This window comes from Mus musculus, chromosome 1 (assembly GCF_000001635.26).
Source record: "Mus musculus strain C57BL/6J chromosome 1, GRCm38.p6 C57BL/6J".
In the NCBI taxonomy this organism is placed as follows: Eukaryota; Metazoa; Chordata; class Mammalia; order Rodentia; family Muridae; genus Mus; species Mus musculus.
Genome location: NC_000067.6, coordinates 25,219,569 through 25,233,327, shown reverse-complemented (window position 1 = coordinate 25,233,327; position 13,759 = coordinate 25,219,569). Strand labels below are relative to the sequence as shown.

The 13,759-nt window shown below is 37.5% G+C and overlaps 1 protein-coding gene across 4 annotated transcripts in view; it reads left to right on the top strand.

The window, feature by feature from the left end:
* Window positions 1-13,759, top strand: part of Adgrb3 (adhesion G protein-coupled receptor B3) — a 767,297-nt gene that overhangs the window by 601,445 nt on the left and 152,093 nt on the right. For all 4 annotated transcript variants that reach the window (NM_175642.4, XM_017319555.2, XM_006495818.4 and 1 more), the window contains 3 exons: window positions 4,781-4,907; window positions 6,505-6,608; window positions 11,466-11,568. In NM_175642.4, coding sequence (NP_783573.4) covers window positions 4,781-4,907; window positions 6,505-6,608; window positions 11,466-11,568 — 334 coding nt within the window. The remainder of the gene's footprint in view (window positions 1-4,780; window positions 4,908-6,504; window positions 6,609-11,465; window positions 11,569-13,759) is intronic.

Here is a 13,759-nt window from a genome sequence, read left to right as displayed (position 1 = left end):
AGTTCCTGCAACACCTTCCATTAAGTCTCTACTCACTGAAAAGCAGCAAATCAGGGACCCCAGATGAGATAAAGCTCTCAAAAGCACAACGAATTCTAATGTGGCACTGCAAGGGTTAACCTTGTAAACAAGGAAAGTTAGATGGATTTATCAACTAATATGATAGTGTTGGCTGTGAAAATTAAAGATAAGCAAGGAACTGAGAATTAATGGAACTATGTATATATTAATGGAATATAATATACATGCTACTTAGCTGTGGGTGTACTCGGTCGGTCGTGTGTATTTGTGTGTGTGTGCACATGTAGGTGTGAGGACATCTTGTGAATGTCGGTTCTTTCCTTCCTCTATGAGGGTTTTGTGGATCATACTACGATCCTTAAGCACAGCAGGAAGCACCTTCAGCAGTTGGTACAGATTGTTGGTCCCTCGTTTCTAAGTGGCTAATCTTCTCTTTATGTTAGGTTAATCTTCAGCTGAACGTGTGTGTGTGTGTGTGTGTGTGTGTGTGTGTGTGTGTGTGTGTGTGTGTGTACTTCTAGCTCTGAGTTTTATAATCTTATTGGCATGTCATAGGGCAGCTCTCTGATAGATTTATTGTTTTAAAACACATTAGAAACTGGGTCTGGTAACTTGCATCTATAATCTTAGCACTCAATAGGCTAAAATTTGACAAATGCTGTGACTTTACATTCCAATGAAAATTTAACATTAATAATAATAATAATCACTAACGGGGCTAGAGAGACGGCTGTACAGCTGAGAGCAACGGTTGTGCTTCTGAAGCACCCATTTCCCAGACCCTAAGTAGGTGCCTCCAAACCAATGGAACTCCACTCCCGACCCTGGTGTTTGGCCAATCTGGGCATGTGCACTCACCTTGTTCTCTGAAATATATGAGGAAGGATGGCTGACTTATAGAAGAATAAAGTGGAATATTTACTTGATTTTTCATAAGGTCAGTTCCATGATATTCTAAAACAGTTTTCAAACGCATTGGACACGTTTTACTAATTTTTAAAAGCTAAATTTTCCCTTAAGTTTAGTTATTTGTATAATTTTAAGTCTTAGAGGATATATATATATATATATATGCATATGCATGTGTGTGCCATATTTTCCAATCATAAATTTAAAAAATTGCCACCAGTACTCAGATCCAAAAATCATCCAGATAGATGCTTAGCAAATTGTGTAAAGACCTCAAATCAATATTAAGTTACAAGGAAAACACAATTTGAGTTCTTATTCTTATAGTTTAGAGAAATTTTGTGCACTTTTAAATCCTTGGGGCAGGAAGATGTTCTCCTTTTAGCCAGCCTATTAATAGGAAGTAATGCATGTGCAGGTGACAGCTAATAGCTAACACTGATGAATGTAGGTGTATCCAACAAAGAATTCACTGGTTGTGAGGAATTTCTGCAAGCACAGCTATGTTTAAAGACTATTTGAAAAAATGCATAATGTACAGAAAGATATTATGAAAAAAATGTATGGTTTTCAGTATAATATGGATGCCCATATCATTATTGCGTCTACTTCTGACATCATTGGACTGTTACTCTTATTACGTCTTTACATTTCACTGTATCTGATGTTTGCATTCTGAATGACAACCTAAACTTCATAAATAAAAGAAAGTTACAGTTAACACTTTTTTCTGTAGCATGAAAAATTATGACACACGAATAATAATGTGAAGGCCAGAGCAGTGAATGCGTTTTTAAAAATAAACATGCCCTATGCAGCCCAGGACAGCTGTTTTGCTTCACATTAGCCCCAGCTCTTAACAGCTTGCCTTACAGATATCCTTGAAATCAATCAGACATGTGTACCGTGCTTTCTAAGAATGCTGTACAGTGAGAATAAGCCTTGGAAAGTTTAAAAGTGCAGGCGATACATACCAGAGGGCTTATAGTAACAGTGAGTGCTTTGCTAATCATTGAAAAACCAACTGATAAGAGTTTCATGGCGCTGGAGATGTATCTCAGTCAGCGGATACTACATACACCGAGCCCTGAGTTCAATCCCCAGCACTATATAAGGTGGGCATGGTGGCACATGCCTGTAACTTCAGCGCCCAGTTAGTAGAGGCAGGGGTGTCAGCAGTTCAAGGTCACTCTCAGCTACATGGGGAGTTTGGGACCAGCCTGATCTAGGTGGGAGCCTGCCCCCATAAAGGGAATTATTTGTCATAAAATAGCGAAGTATTTTATAGGACAATGATACATGTGCATCAGGATGGTGTCACTCTTTTATGACTCAACTTTTAATAGTAACCAGATGTAGAACTTGACAGCTCCTCTCTCACCTTGCAGATCATTCCTCATACCACCTGTTCCAAATTTTGGTGTCTCCCTACTAGATTTAGTTCAATGTTCTATATTTTCTTTTAAATAAGGAAGAGCGTGTGAGTCCACATTTACCATTTCATAGATTATTGTGCATAAGACAAAGTATAGGGGGCACGATTGTGGAGAAAGGATGGGTGGTATAGCACCAAGAGGGTGCACATGAAAAGGACATGAAGCGTCATCTATCTCATGTTGAGGGAAAGTATAGAGGAGAGTGAAAGGTTGTCTCTTGGAGCCAAAATTAGTTACTTCTTAATTCTGCCTGGGGCTAGGGAAGGTTAGCCATCCAATCACTGTACAGAGTAAAGCAAACTGACCCACTTTTAAAAAGATGTCTTCTAACATTTACGTGATCTTCAGAGTTTGGCAACATTGTATTGAACCCAGACTTCACATCTGACGGTCAGAGTAGGATGTTGCTAATATCTTGAGTAATGAACTCTCATTAGATGTACATAAATACATAACTTTCTCTACTTTGAAGTCTTATTTACAGTAAAGTTCTTTTCCTTGTCAAGATATTGGATTTGTTTGTGGGACATAAATGCATCATGTGGATGTCATAAGTACTTAGACTCCATCTTGAGAGGACAGTTATTGCAGTAAAGCAAATCTGCCATCCAGAATGAACAAAGGAATTGTTGTGTTTTAAAACTCGTCAGGTTCTTAAGTATATCTTCTTCCTTAAAATGCTGAGCAGCTGAGATAAATGATTTTCATTTGGTCTTGACTGTTTGCCACAAAGAAAAGATCAGAGACATACAGCTAATGAAATAGGTTATTTGGTACATGTCTGTGATTAAGTACAATTACAATTCAAAACAGTTGTACCTGAAGTAAAACTAGATTTAGTTTTAAAAGATAACTTGGCATGCTTGAGTGATGTCATGGAAGGCTTACAAAATTCTGAAGTGGCCAACACTCTGGGGTTTCTTTGTTTTGTTTTCATTAAGATAGGGCATAATTTTTACCTAATCATTCCCAAATATAGTGTGTCCTTTCTTGATATCATCCCATGAATATTCAAAAGGGACTGCTTATAGACTCCAAAAAGGGATAGTGTAAACTGTACTCTGTAGCTTAAGTTGGAAGTCCAAGTGTGAGAGACAAACCCTCACTGATATGAAACGGACTATATGCACATTTAAGCCAGTGACCTCAGGCATTAAAAACTGTTACAGGCAAAATCAAAGGTACATAGAAACTAACACTAATCCATGTGAGGTTTCCCCTTCAAGTTTTAGAGTCACTTTTTAACACATATAGTAACTTGGCTAAAATATTTAACTACACTCACACATACAGGTTTCCTAGCTGGAGAGTTTCCATGCCTGGGGGGAGGGGAGGTGACAATTGGTGCATTCTATACAGAGCACGTGTAAGGATAATAAAGTTGATTGGTTGAGCCTTGCAGCTCGCCCTTTTCCTCTCTGTCTACAGAGTAGTTCAGCAGGGGGGCGGGGGCGGGGGGGGGTGACAGGGTTCTCCCCCATCACCACCAGCTCTACTAACGAGACGTAGGTTGATACCATTTTTATTGTTCTGCTGGGGTGGGAAAGAAACCATATGCTTTAGCATTTTAAATGGCTACACCAAAGAGAAAACTGAACCAGACCCCCTCCCCCATCCTGCTGGACTTTGGGGTGGGTTTATTCTAAATATTCGGTGGACTTGGAATTAGCTTAATGTTTCTGTGCTTGGACAAAGAGGCAGTTGAGGGCAAGTAATATTAAGGGGCTTTAGAAGAGCGTTCGAATAAGTGAAGTGTGGAGTGGGAGCTTAATCTGAAGCCCACCCCTCCCTGGATACCAGGCAAAGGCAGTGAGAGTCGGAACCAGCTGATACCTCTTCCCGTTTCCAGGGTGAAATTTTCACAGCAGCTAATTCTAAAGGGAAGAAAAATCCCTTACCAGCAGCGGGGAAGATCATATCACCCAACCCAAGCTATGTAACCTTTTAGGCAGGCTTTTCAGAGAAATCCGCATTTTAAAAGACAGCATTCACGGTCCAAACCACGGGCCTGGAATCAGAGCTGGTATGAAAATATGAAAAGCCTCTTTACACTCTGAGTGTTTGAAACGATCCGATGAGCATAGCAAGTGTCTGCCAACGCTCGGCGGCTGCTGGTGCCGCTGCCGCCGCCGCTGTTTCTCGCAGAGGGCTGGACAGAGCTAGTCCTGATTTCAGCACCTCCGGCGCTGGACAGCTCTCTGCACGCCGCACCACCGCCTGCTTGCTTTTTTCCCACTCTCGCTTTGCATTACTGGAGATGCATCTAAATTACGTCCTGTTCAACAACAAGTAGATTTTTTTTTTCCTGTACGGGAATTACAGTAGGCGATTCTCTCAATTAAACTGCATTTTCTTCTTTACGGACTTGGCTGTCAGGCGTATTTATCCCGATCTCCCCTCCACCCCCTTTGCAGGAACGAGTCTTTGGGAACGTGGTCCACCCAGGGATGTAAAACTGTGCTTACCGATGCATCCCATACGAAATGCTTATGTGATCGGCTCTCTACCTTCGCCATTTTGGCTCAGCAACCTAGAGAAATAGTAAGTAACAAAGGGAAAACACGGCTTTAATGCAAAGGCAGGGACATTGTGGCGAGTGTTTCTCCAGGGAACTGCATTTCAAAGGGGGAAATAGAAAAGGTTGCAGGGTGGCAAAATCGGGTTGTTCTCCTCAGCTACAGTAGCTTGGCGAATTGAATTCTAGTTGGTGTGCGATAACTAAATCCTACTCAATTTTATGTCTTATAACTTGGCATTTCTGTAGTATAGTTTTGGAGATCTACTCTGATATCAGTAATATTCTGCAAACTTTCAAATAAAAATAATTGCCAACTCAAGGTTTATTTTAAAACTGGAATGCTGTTCTAGGGGAAATTGTGACAATGCTGTTAGGAGTAGAAAGAAGACCCCAGCCACTAGAGCTGAACACATTGCAGATCTGCATTGGATATTTCCAGCACAGGTTTTCTGAGGGTGTCCTTGGATACATGTGTATTTTTAAATCGAATTAAGTTTTCATGGAGACATGGTTGTTTGGAACTGTAAAATCATTCCTTAAAAGCATGTAGATTTTTGCAAAGGAAGAAAGAAAAGAAAAATTAGTTTCTGAAAGAAAGAGCTGTACAGAGCAGTCTAAGAGAAAAATAATGTTCTCACCAAATGTATTTTGAGAAAATTTTACAGAAAATTAAAATAATGACAAATAGATACTCTGATATATAAGACTTTCTGCCTGAATCTGGCCTAAAAGTATCACTACTTTTGCTTATTTTAATGATACGTATACCTAATAATTTGATACAAATTTTGTGACACAGTTAACCATACAGTGTATTGCTTCAAACTTCTAATATAAAAATTTATGAAAACCAACTGAATTCATTAGTTATGGTCATGCTACTGTCTAAGAAAGGAAGAAGCTATTTGGACCAGTGGGTATTAGTACTGTTTATATATGTTTTTAAAGATATAAGCTTATTTTTCAAGGTCATGGTTTTAGGGACTGATAGTGGCACTATGCAAATTATCTCCACATACTTTGTTCATAGGGGGAAATATAATTGAAGGGCTTAAGCATAGCATCCTATTTTCTTCTGTATACTTGGAAGCCAAGCAAGTGAAATTTCATGTGAGAATTCTTGACTCAGAACAAAGTTGTCAAAAGTCAGAAAGTTTCAGATTTTTCAGTAACTGTGCACCAGATTTGGGTAACATAAGGATTTATAAATGGGAGTAGCAAGATAAATCTCACCAAGAATCATATGGAGAAATAACTAAACTGTACTTAGTTAAAAAAAAAAACCAAATGAACATGCTGCTTCAGATTTCACTCAAAGTCTCACCTATGAGTGATGATTACGTTATAGCTTGGGGTCTTGGAGACAACTCTAAGTGATGGGCTGTAACCAAGCATTTGAAACTCTAAGGCTTTCTTACTTCACAGTGTGAGGGAAGGGGGAGCTAGTCCTTGTAGAGCTTCAGGATGTGTGAACTGAGTGTTCTGTGGTTAAGTATCTGGTAACTATAACAACTATCTGTGCTATTCCTGAGTGATCACTTACTTTCTCTGAGTCTAGAATTTTATTTTTTGTTCATGTAAATTTTCTTTTTCTTTTCTTCCCCCCCCCTCAACTTACAGGTCATGGAATCCTCTGGTACCCCCTCAGTTACCCTCATAGTAGGCAGTGGCCTCTCCTGCCTGGCCTTGATAACTCTAGCAGTTGTGTACGCAGCACTATGGAGGTATGTAATTAGTGGGTAGACCTGAGGTAAAGAACTCAGTTTCTCTGCATTAGAACAGTGATTGTAAGAACAAATGTCTACTGTCTTCATCATATATGAGAACCAGAATTTTTATAACAGAATTAAGATTTCTGTGCTAGAACTGGAACACATGAACCATATTTATCTAATCTTCTGTCTTTTATTTGTCTGTGATAAAGATTAATAAACAAAACACGCATGCATACTTTTCTTCTAGAACATGACTGTAGACTTTGATGAGTTCACATGTAAACACAACTCTCTTCTCTCTTAAGTTTCTTCTCTGTGTGGATTATGTTTATATCAGCTGCTGTTGAACCTCAGAACTTAATTGGTACACTTGCAATCCTCTCTCTACAGGAATAGGGTATCAAGTTCTCAAGTGCCAAGCATGCTTTGTGTGAGCCTGGTCCAAGGAGTAAAGTCTTCTCTTATGTGAAAAGCAATAACAAAATTTCTAAGTTCTCTACAAAAGGTCACTTACTTCAGTGTTTGCCATGAGTCAGATTTTTGACAAGTTTGATAAAGAACATCATAAAAATATGAAAGGGGAATGTTTGGAAATTTTTCTTCTCCTATGTATTCAATTGCATCTATTTAATAATCTGTAGAGATTTAATATTTTTCTAGATAACTTCTTTGGCATTTCTTAGGATGCTAGTAAGAACTTGGCCTGTGACATTTAGTGTCTACTCACGCATTGACAATGTATATGTGTAATATGGCCAAACTTTTTAATGGATTTTATAATAATTTAACAGTTAAACATTTTATAACCATTGTCAATATTAATATGGTCTAAAATGTAATATTACATTAGTATGCAGATAATTACCTATTGTTTCCAGAATTTTTGATATATTTAACATTGTAAGAGCTGATGTGCCTAACTCAAAGTATTTTATACTTACTTAGGGTTTTATACGATCAGTAGAAATACTAAAAATCAATTACTGTTTAACAAGGAATATTTATTTAGATTAATGTTGACATTTAAATAAAATATTACTATCCTTTATGGTTTTCACTCTTTTAAAAGAGTTAATTGTGAAAGATATTTAAAGTATCAAGAATATTAAGTTTTTTATGCTTTGTGAAAAAGGAAAATATGTGTACAATGTGACCCAGGTACATGAAAGAAGTTCTGCATGCTTGTGGTGATATTGTCCGGCAGGATAATACTTATAGAGTGGCCACACTGATACAGGAAGAGAGGAAATAGAAAAATACCTAATGTAGATATGATACTGTAGAAAACACAAGATTCTATATTCAAGAGTCAATCAGTCTGTTGTCCTGTAAGAAGGAACTGACAGGCTTGGAAGAATACCATTTCCTAAATTGTATAAATGACATGTCTTTTTTTAAAATAAATGAAGGAATTTTCTAAAATACTAGGTAATTATAGTTGATATCCTCATAATTGATACCCATTGGAGTCTTTAGAAATAAATTCCATTTTTAGCAATTTCTATTCAGGTACCATTTCCACCTTCTGCTACACGCCTCCCCCACCCTCCCTGCCCACCCCCATACACTTAGAATAACCAATGTAAATATATGATATATTTGTTTATCCACATGAAGTTTTCTAAACTTCAGAAAATGCAGCATAGTCACTTACTAAAACAGAATTCTAGGAATTTCTGAAATCATTAAAGAATCTATTAAAACCTGTCCTGAAGTTGAGAATTACAGAAATGAGTACCAGGAAACAGCACAAATCTGGATTTCTAAGAATTAAGTGGTCATCCCTCCATCATCCATCCATAAGACAAGTGAAATAATAATTACAACTTGAAAGAAGTATCAAGACTCATGCATTTCTTTTTTTAAAAAAAATGATTCTATTTATTGTTATATGTAAGTACACTGTAGCTGTCCTCAGACACAACAGAAGAGGGCATCGATCTCATTGTGGGTGGTTGTGAGCCACCATGTGGTTGCTGGGATTTGAACTCAGGACCTTTGGAAGAGCAGCCAGTGCTTTACCTGCTGAGCCATCTCACCAGCCCCAACTCATGCATTTCTAAATGGATCTTGTAGCGTCATTCATTTAAAATACCTTATAAAGACCAAGTACATCCTAAAACATTTGATTCAGCTGTAAGAGTGTTGAGATCCTCCTGTCTTTTACTCTAATGAAAACATTTAGGATTAAAGTATTTCTAGTGGTTTCTAAAATGTATTAGCATGTGATTTACTTTATAGACAACATGCTATTTTGAATTTTGTAGCTGTTCCATGTGGTTATTTTTTATTTTATAATTATATTCATGTACAGAAAACAGTGTACATTTAACCCAATTTAGCGACGAGTTCTTTAGCCTTTGCCCTTTCCAGCTTGGCAATGTGAGCCACAGACTGAGGACCCAGGACGTTGCCTCTCCAGTGGTGACGGATCTCGTCATATCTGTCATTATAATTGGTCCTAATAGCTTTCAGCAGCTTAGCCAGAGCACCCTTGTCTTCCAAGTTAACCAGGGTGAAGGCAACAGTGGTGCATGTCTTCCTGTGGACCAGACGCCCAAGCCTGGTCTTTCCCTGATGATACAGTAGGGCACGTCCATCTTTCTACACAGACCAGGCAGGAAAACCACCAGCTCAATGGGTTCTTCATCATGGGCAATCACCACCAGCTGAGCCTTCTTGTTCTCCACCAAGGTGGTGACTGTATTGACTCCTGCTCGGAGGACAGGTGGTCTCTTAGTTGGGACTCTTAGCCTTTGCCAGCTGCTTTCTTCTCAGCACTGGTTAAGGGCAGGAGGTACTTTGAGCCGCTTATAGAGGATGGCTCTTTGCAGCTGCAGCCTGATGTAGCAGAGCCATTCGACAAAGCATGTTAGATCTCTTTACGGAAGGATTGACCACCTTTTTGACCTCCTGTTTCTTGATGACGCCGGGGCGGTGCGGGGATGCGGGGCCACCTTCTTCCCCTTGGCCTTCTTTCCTTTGCGCATCTTGCTCGACTGGTGGAGAGAGCTCCATGTAGTTATTAAAAATATTCCCTAAAAATTGAGAGGGCTCTAAGTGTGGCTCAGTCTCTGTGTTTGCCTTTAATTTGTGATACTCAGGTTCAATTCTCAGAGACATTGCTTTCATTGCTGTTAACACTATTGGTAATCGTGATAAAGTTGATTATTATGAAGATAGTTATGACAATAATAATATAGCAAGCTGTTTTCTCTCTCTCTCTCTCTCTCTCTCCATACAACAAGGAGAAATATACTGTTACATCAAAAAGCACTTCACTATGGACTCTCAATCAATTTAATGCCAGAAATAGTTGACAATTTTTTTCAATACAGAATGCTATACAATGATGTTGAATGTAGTGACATTTCTTAGCAGTATTTAATGCAACAATGACTCAGGCTTGTTGAGAAAAGGAAACATCTCAGTAGTGCTCAGGGCAGCCAGTTGATCTTTTATTACTATGTCTTGTTGGTTTTCTACTTACAAACAGAAACTGTCACTGAAATCCTAGTGACAAGATATATGTTCCTACTATTATGGAATCCATTAACATCAGAATAGATTTATAGATTCTATCCACAAAAAGGAACAGCATGGTATTTGCTGATACCTTTACCACTTCAGTAGGAATAGCACATGCTTAGCTATTCAGAATACATGAGACAGGTCCAACAACTCCTGAAGCCACTTAATGCTGTCAGCCTAACTTAGTTCAGTTTGGGTTTATTTTATGAAGAAAATTTCTCTTACATTATGACACCTAATATTTGTGTTTTGGTGTTATTTTTTGTTTTTATTTTGCTTTAATTTCTGGAGTATGTGGTTGCTGCCTACATACTATTCAAAGATATAATGAGGAGAGAGAAAGAACTTTGTCTCAAATAGTATCTCCAGATGTTGGGTTTCTCCATCAAACATTGCTCAGAAAATCCTGTGTCTGCTAAAAAAATGAGAGCCCAAGTTATAGTGGAAATGGAGGAGGCTAACCACACCACAAGGACAAGGTCTCCTTACAGTTATTGTTATCCAGTCATTAGTGCAGAATACATACAGTTAGGCAAAATAGCTGCTACCCTTTCAGGGCAAACAGCTGGTGGAACATTTGATTCTGAACAGCTTTCACTGTTACTTACCTTAGTGCACTGTACAATCCTATAATGTGATGTATAAACACTTCTTCCTAAGGGTAAAATATGGCGGTCCCCAAGAATGTTCCCGTCTAATGGTAGGAGGTCATTTCAGGAGTACGTTCATTGTTATTTATAAAGACTTCTGTTACTTTCTTTTCTCAAAAGAGATACTCAAGGAAATAAGAAAAGCCTAGCTACATAAAAATGCTTGAGTAGCTATTGATGTTCACGTTATCACAAAAAATAATATATTCTTCTAGTATACAGGAGAGTTGTAGGACTTTCCTGTTAGGCCTTAGCATTTCTATTGGCTTATATAGACGTTATAAATGTACATATACATATGTAAAAAGGTGATTATAATAATTGATGTAATTCCAAGAAATTTTATATATCCAGGACAAGCAAATGCATTGTTCTCACATATGTTCAACTTAGGCTCTGTAAATTATGACATATTATAAAAAAAAAAGTCTAAAGTTTTCTTGCACATGCTATGTACTGTAGAAATAGGTACCTAAGGGGGGAATATATATATATATATATGTGTGTGTGTGTGTGTGTGTGTGTGTGTGTATGTGTGTATATATATATATATATATATATATATATATATATATACATATATATGAAAATGATTTTCATATCATTATATGAAATCTGGGATCATAGCTTCTTTTTCCAGTTAATTACACAATATGTATGAAATTTATCACATTTCTTTCACTAGGTATATTCGCTCTGAGAGGTCCATCATTCTAATTAACTTCTGCCTGTCTATCATCTCATCCAATATCCTCATACTGGTTGGACAGACTCAGACACACAATAAGGTATGACAGCTGACTCCTCCCATCCTATTTGTGCATTTGTTTTGGCATATAGTTGGTTATTCGGTTGCCTAATAACTTAGAAATACTTTTTTCTAATAACTTTAAAAATACATGATTGCTACTTATCGCTTTTGTTTCTGATTTAATGTGCTGCCTATGATGGTTCACAGTCTTCTGTTGGCTTAAAATTCTTTAGTCCTGTAGAATGTATAATAATCAGAATATGAATTAAGTATTACATCACAGCTCTATGTCTCCAAAGCCTTTTGACATCAACAACACATATTTTTTCTTTATTGCCCCAACTGTGTAGTGTTCAACCAGAATCAGAGAGTGTCTGATTTATTAACATATCAATTACTAAAATGACAGTATCAATGAATTCCAATCATAACGTCACTGAAAATCTCCCTGTAAAAGAGTATACACACAATAATCACAGGATCTACTCCTATGCTTAGACCTTTCAGAGTATTTTTTTTAACCGAAAGCATGTTGATAGTTAAGTAACGTTGCAGTTATTTTTAGCATATATTCACTTTTTATCAGAGTGTGAAACTATATGTCCCATTTCTAGGAATTGATATATAAATCGACACACACACACATACACACACACTACACATTTCCTTGCATAAGTGATTGTCTTTACTAAACTGCCCTGTACTAGATTTTAGGAAATCCAGCTTCAAATTACTTTTCCTGGATCCTATTGTACCTGCAGTTCAGAGATGCGGTGAACATGAGTCTCAGCCCAGGTGGAGAGGAGGTTGGAGGACATTAGGGAGAAGGAAGCAGAAAAGGAAGGAAGGAGGCTTTGAATGCTCTGTTACCATGCCATCCCTCCAGTTCTGAGCCTCCCATTGTGCTGGGCTTCAGATCCTCCTTGCTCACAATTCCCCATTCCCAGTTCCTTAGTTGGCTGCCTTTGAGCTTCTCCAGGCAGAAGTAGTGCTTCCCTCGGAAGTAGGAATCCTAAACTGAGCCTAGGAACCAGGGAAAACAAATCAAGATAGAATGTGTTTGAGCCCACTACTTTAAAAAAAAACAAAACAAAACAAAACGTATTTTTTTTCATATAAAATGGTTATATCCCATTGCATCTCACACCGTAATTTCTAGAATTATTCCTCTCATTTGGCTATGGAGGACAATGATGCTCAGTAGGGGATATGCTTATAAAGCCCTTTCATGTCATGTCATGTGAAACTACTAGCACAACTAGTAGAATTAGAGTTTTCTGTAATGTTTATTACCATAGTAAGGCTATGGTCTACCTCATGACTCACATATAGAAAGGTAAAGTAATCCACATCTGTAATTTACATTTTTACTGATTGCATTCAAACAAAGTGAAAAGAGGCAATTAAAATCATTTAAATATATTATGTTTAACTCAGTATACCTATAACATTACCACTTAGACAAATAATCACTATAAAAGTATGAATGGGATAATTTATCAATTCAAGTCTTTATAATCTGGTATATATTTTATACTTAAAATGCCTCTCATTTGAATTAGCGTCATTTCAATCGTTCAGTGATGACGCATGGCTAATGACAACCACTTTGTGATTGTGTATATCCAAATGTTAGCAATATCCAGAAACTAGAATGTTCAAAACAAGCAAACAAAAAACTCCTTCTGTGTCCATTTTGGCTTTTGCAACTTTCTGCTTTCTTCATTGTTTTATATTTTCAACGTCAGAGGCAAGATAAGACAAGTCGTGTTTTCTTTTTCATTTCTGATTGTGAGAAATGGCTGATATGTGCTTATTAAAAACTAAAGTGAAGTTTTATATGGTATGGTTGCTCCCCAGGAAACTAAGTACAACATAGATTTCATGTGGTGTTGGAACCATGGTGGGCTTGTTCCAGATTGACTATGCTAATTTTTAGTGCTAGTTATTGTTGCTCATGGTGGGAGTAGAAAGTAGGTGGTGGTGATTATCGGGTTTTCTCTTATTCTACATTAATTTTGTGTTGATGGCTCAGCATTGGTGTTCTTATAAGCTTGGGATAATTCATACTGCAGTGGAAAGGTAATAAAAATGGAAAAAATTAAAATTTTACTCTAAGTCATTCTAAGCAATATTAGATTTCTTGGGGGAAACAATTATGTGTCTGATTCACATTTTGAATTTAAGTAAGTTGGTGATATTTGATTTTACATGTGTTTTGGTGTGTA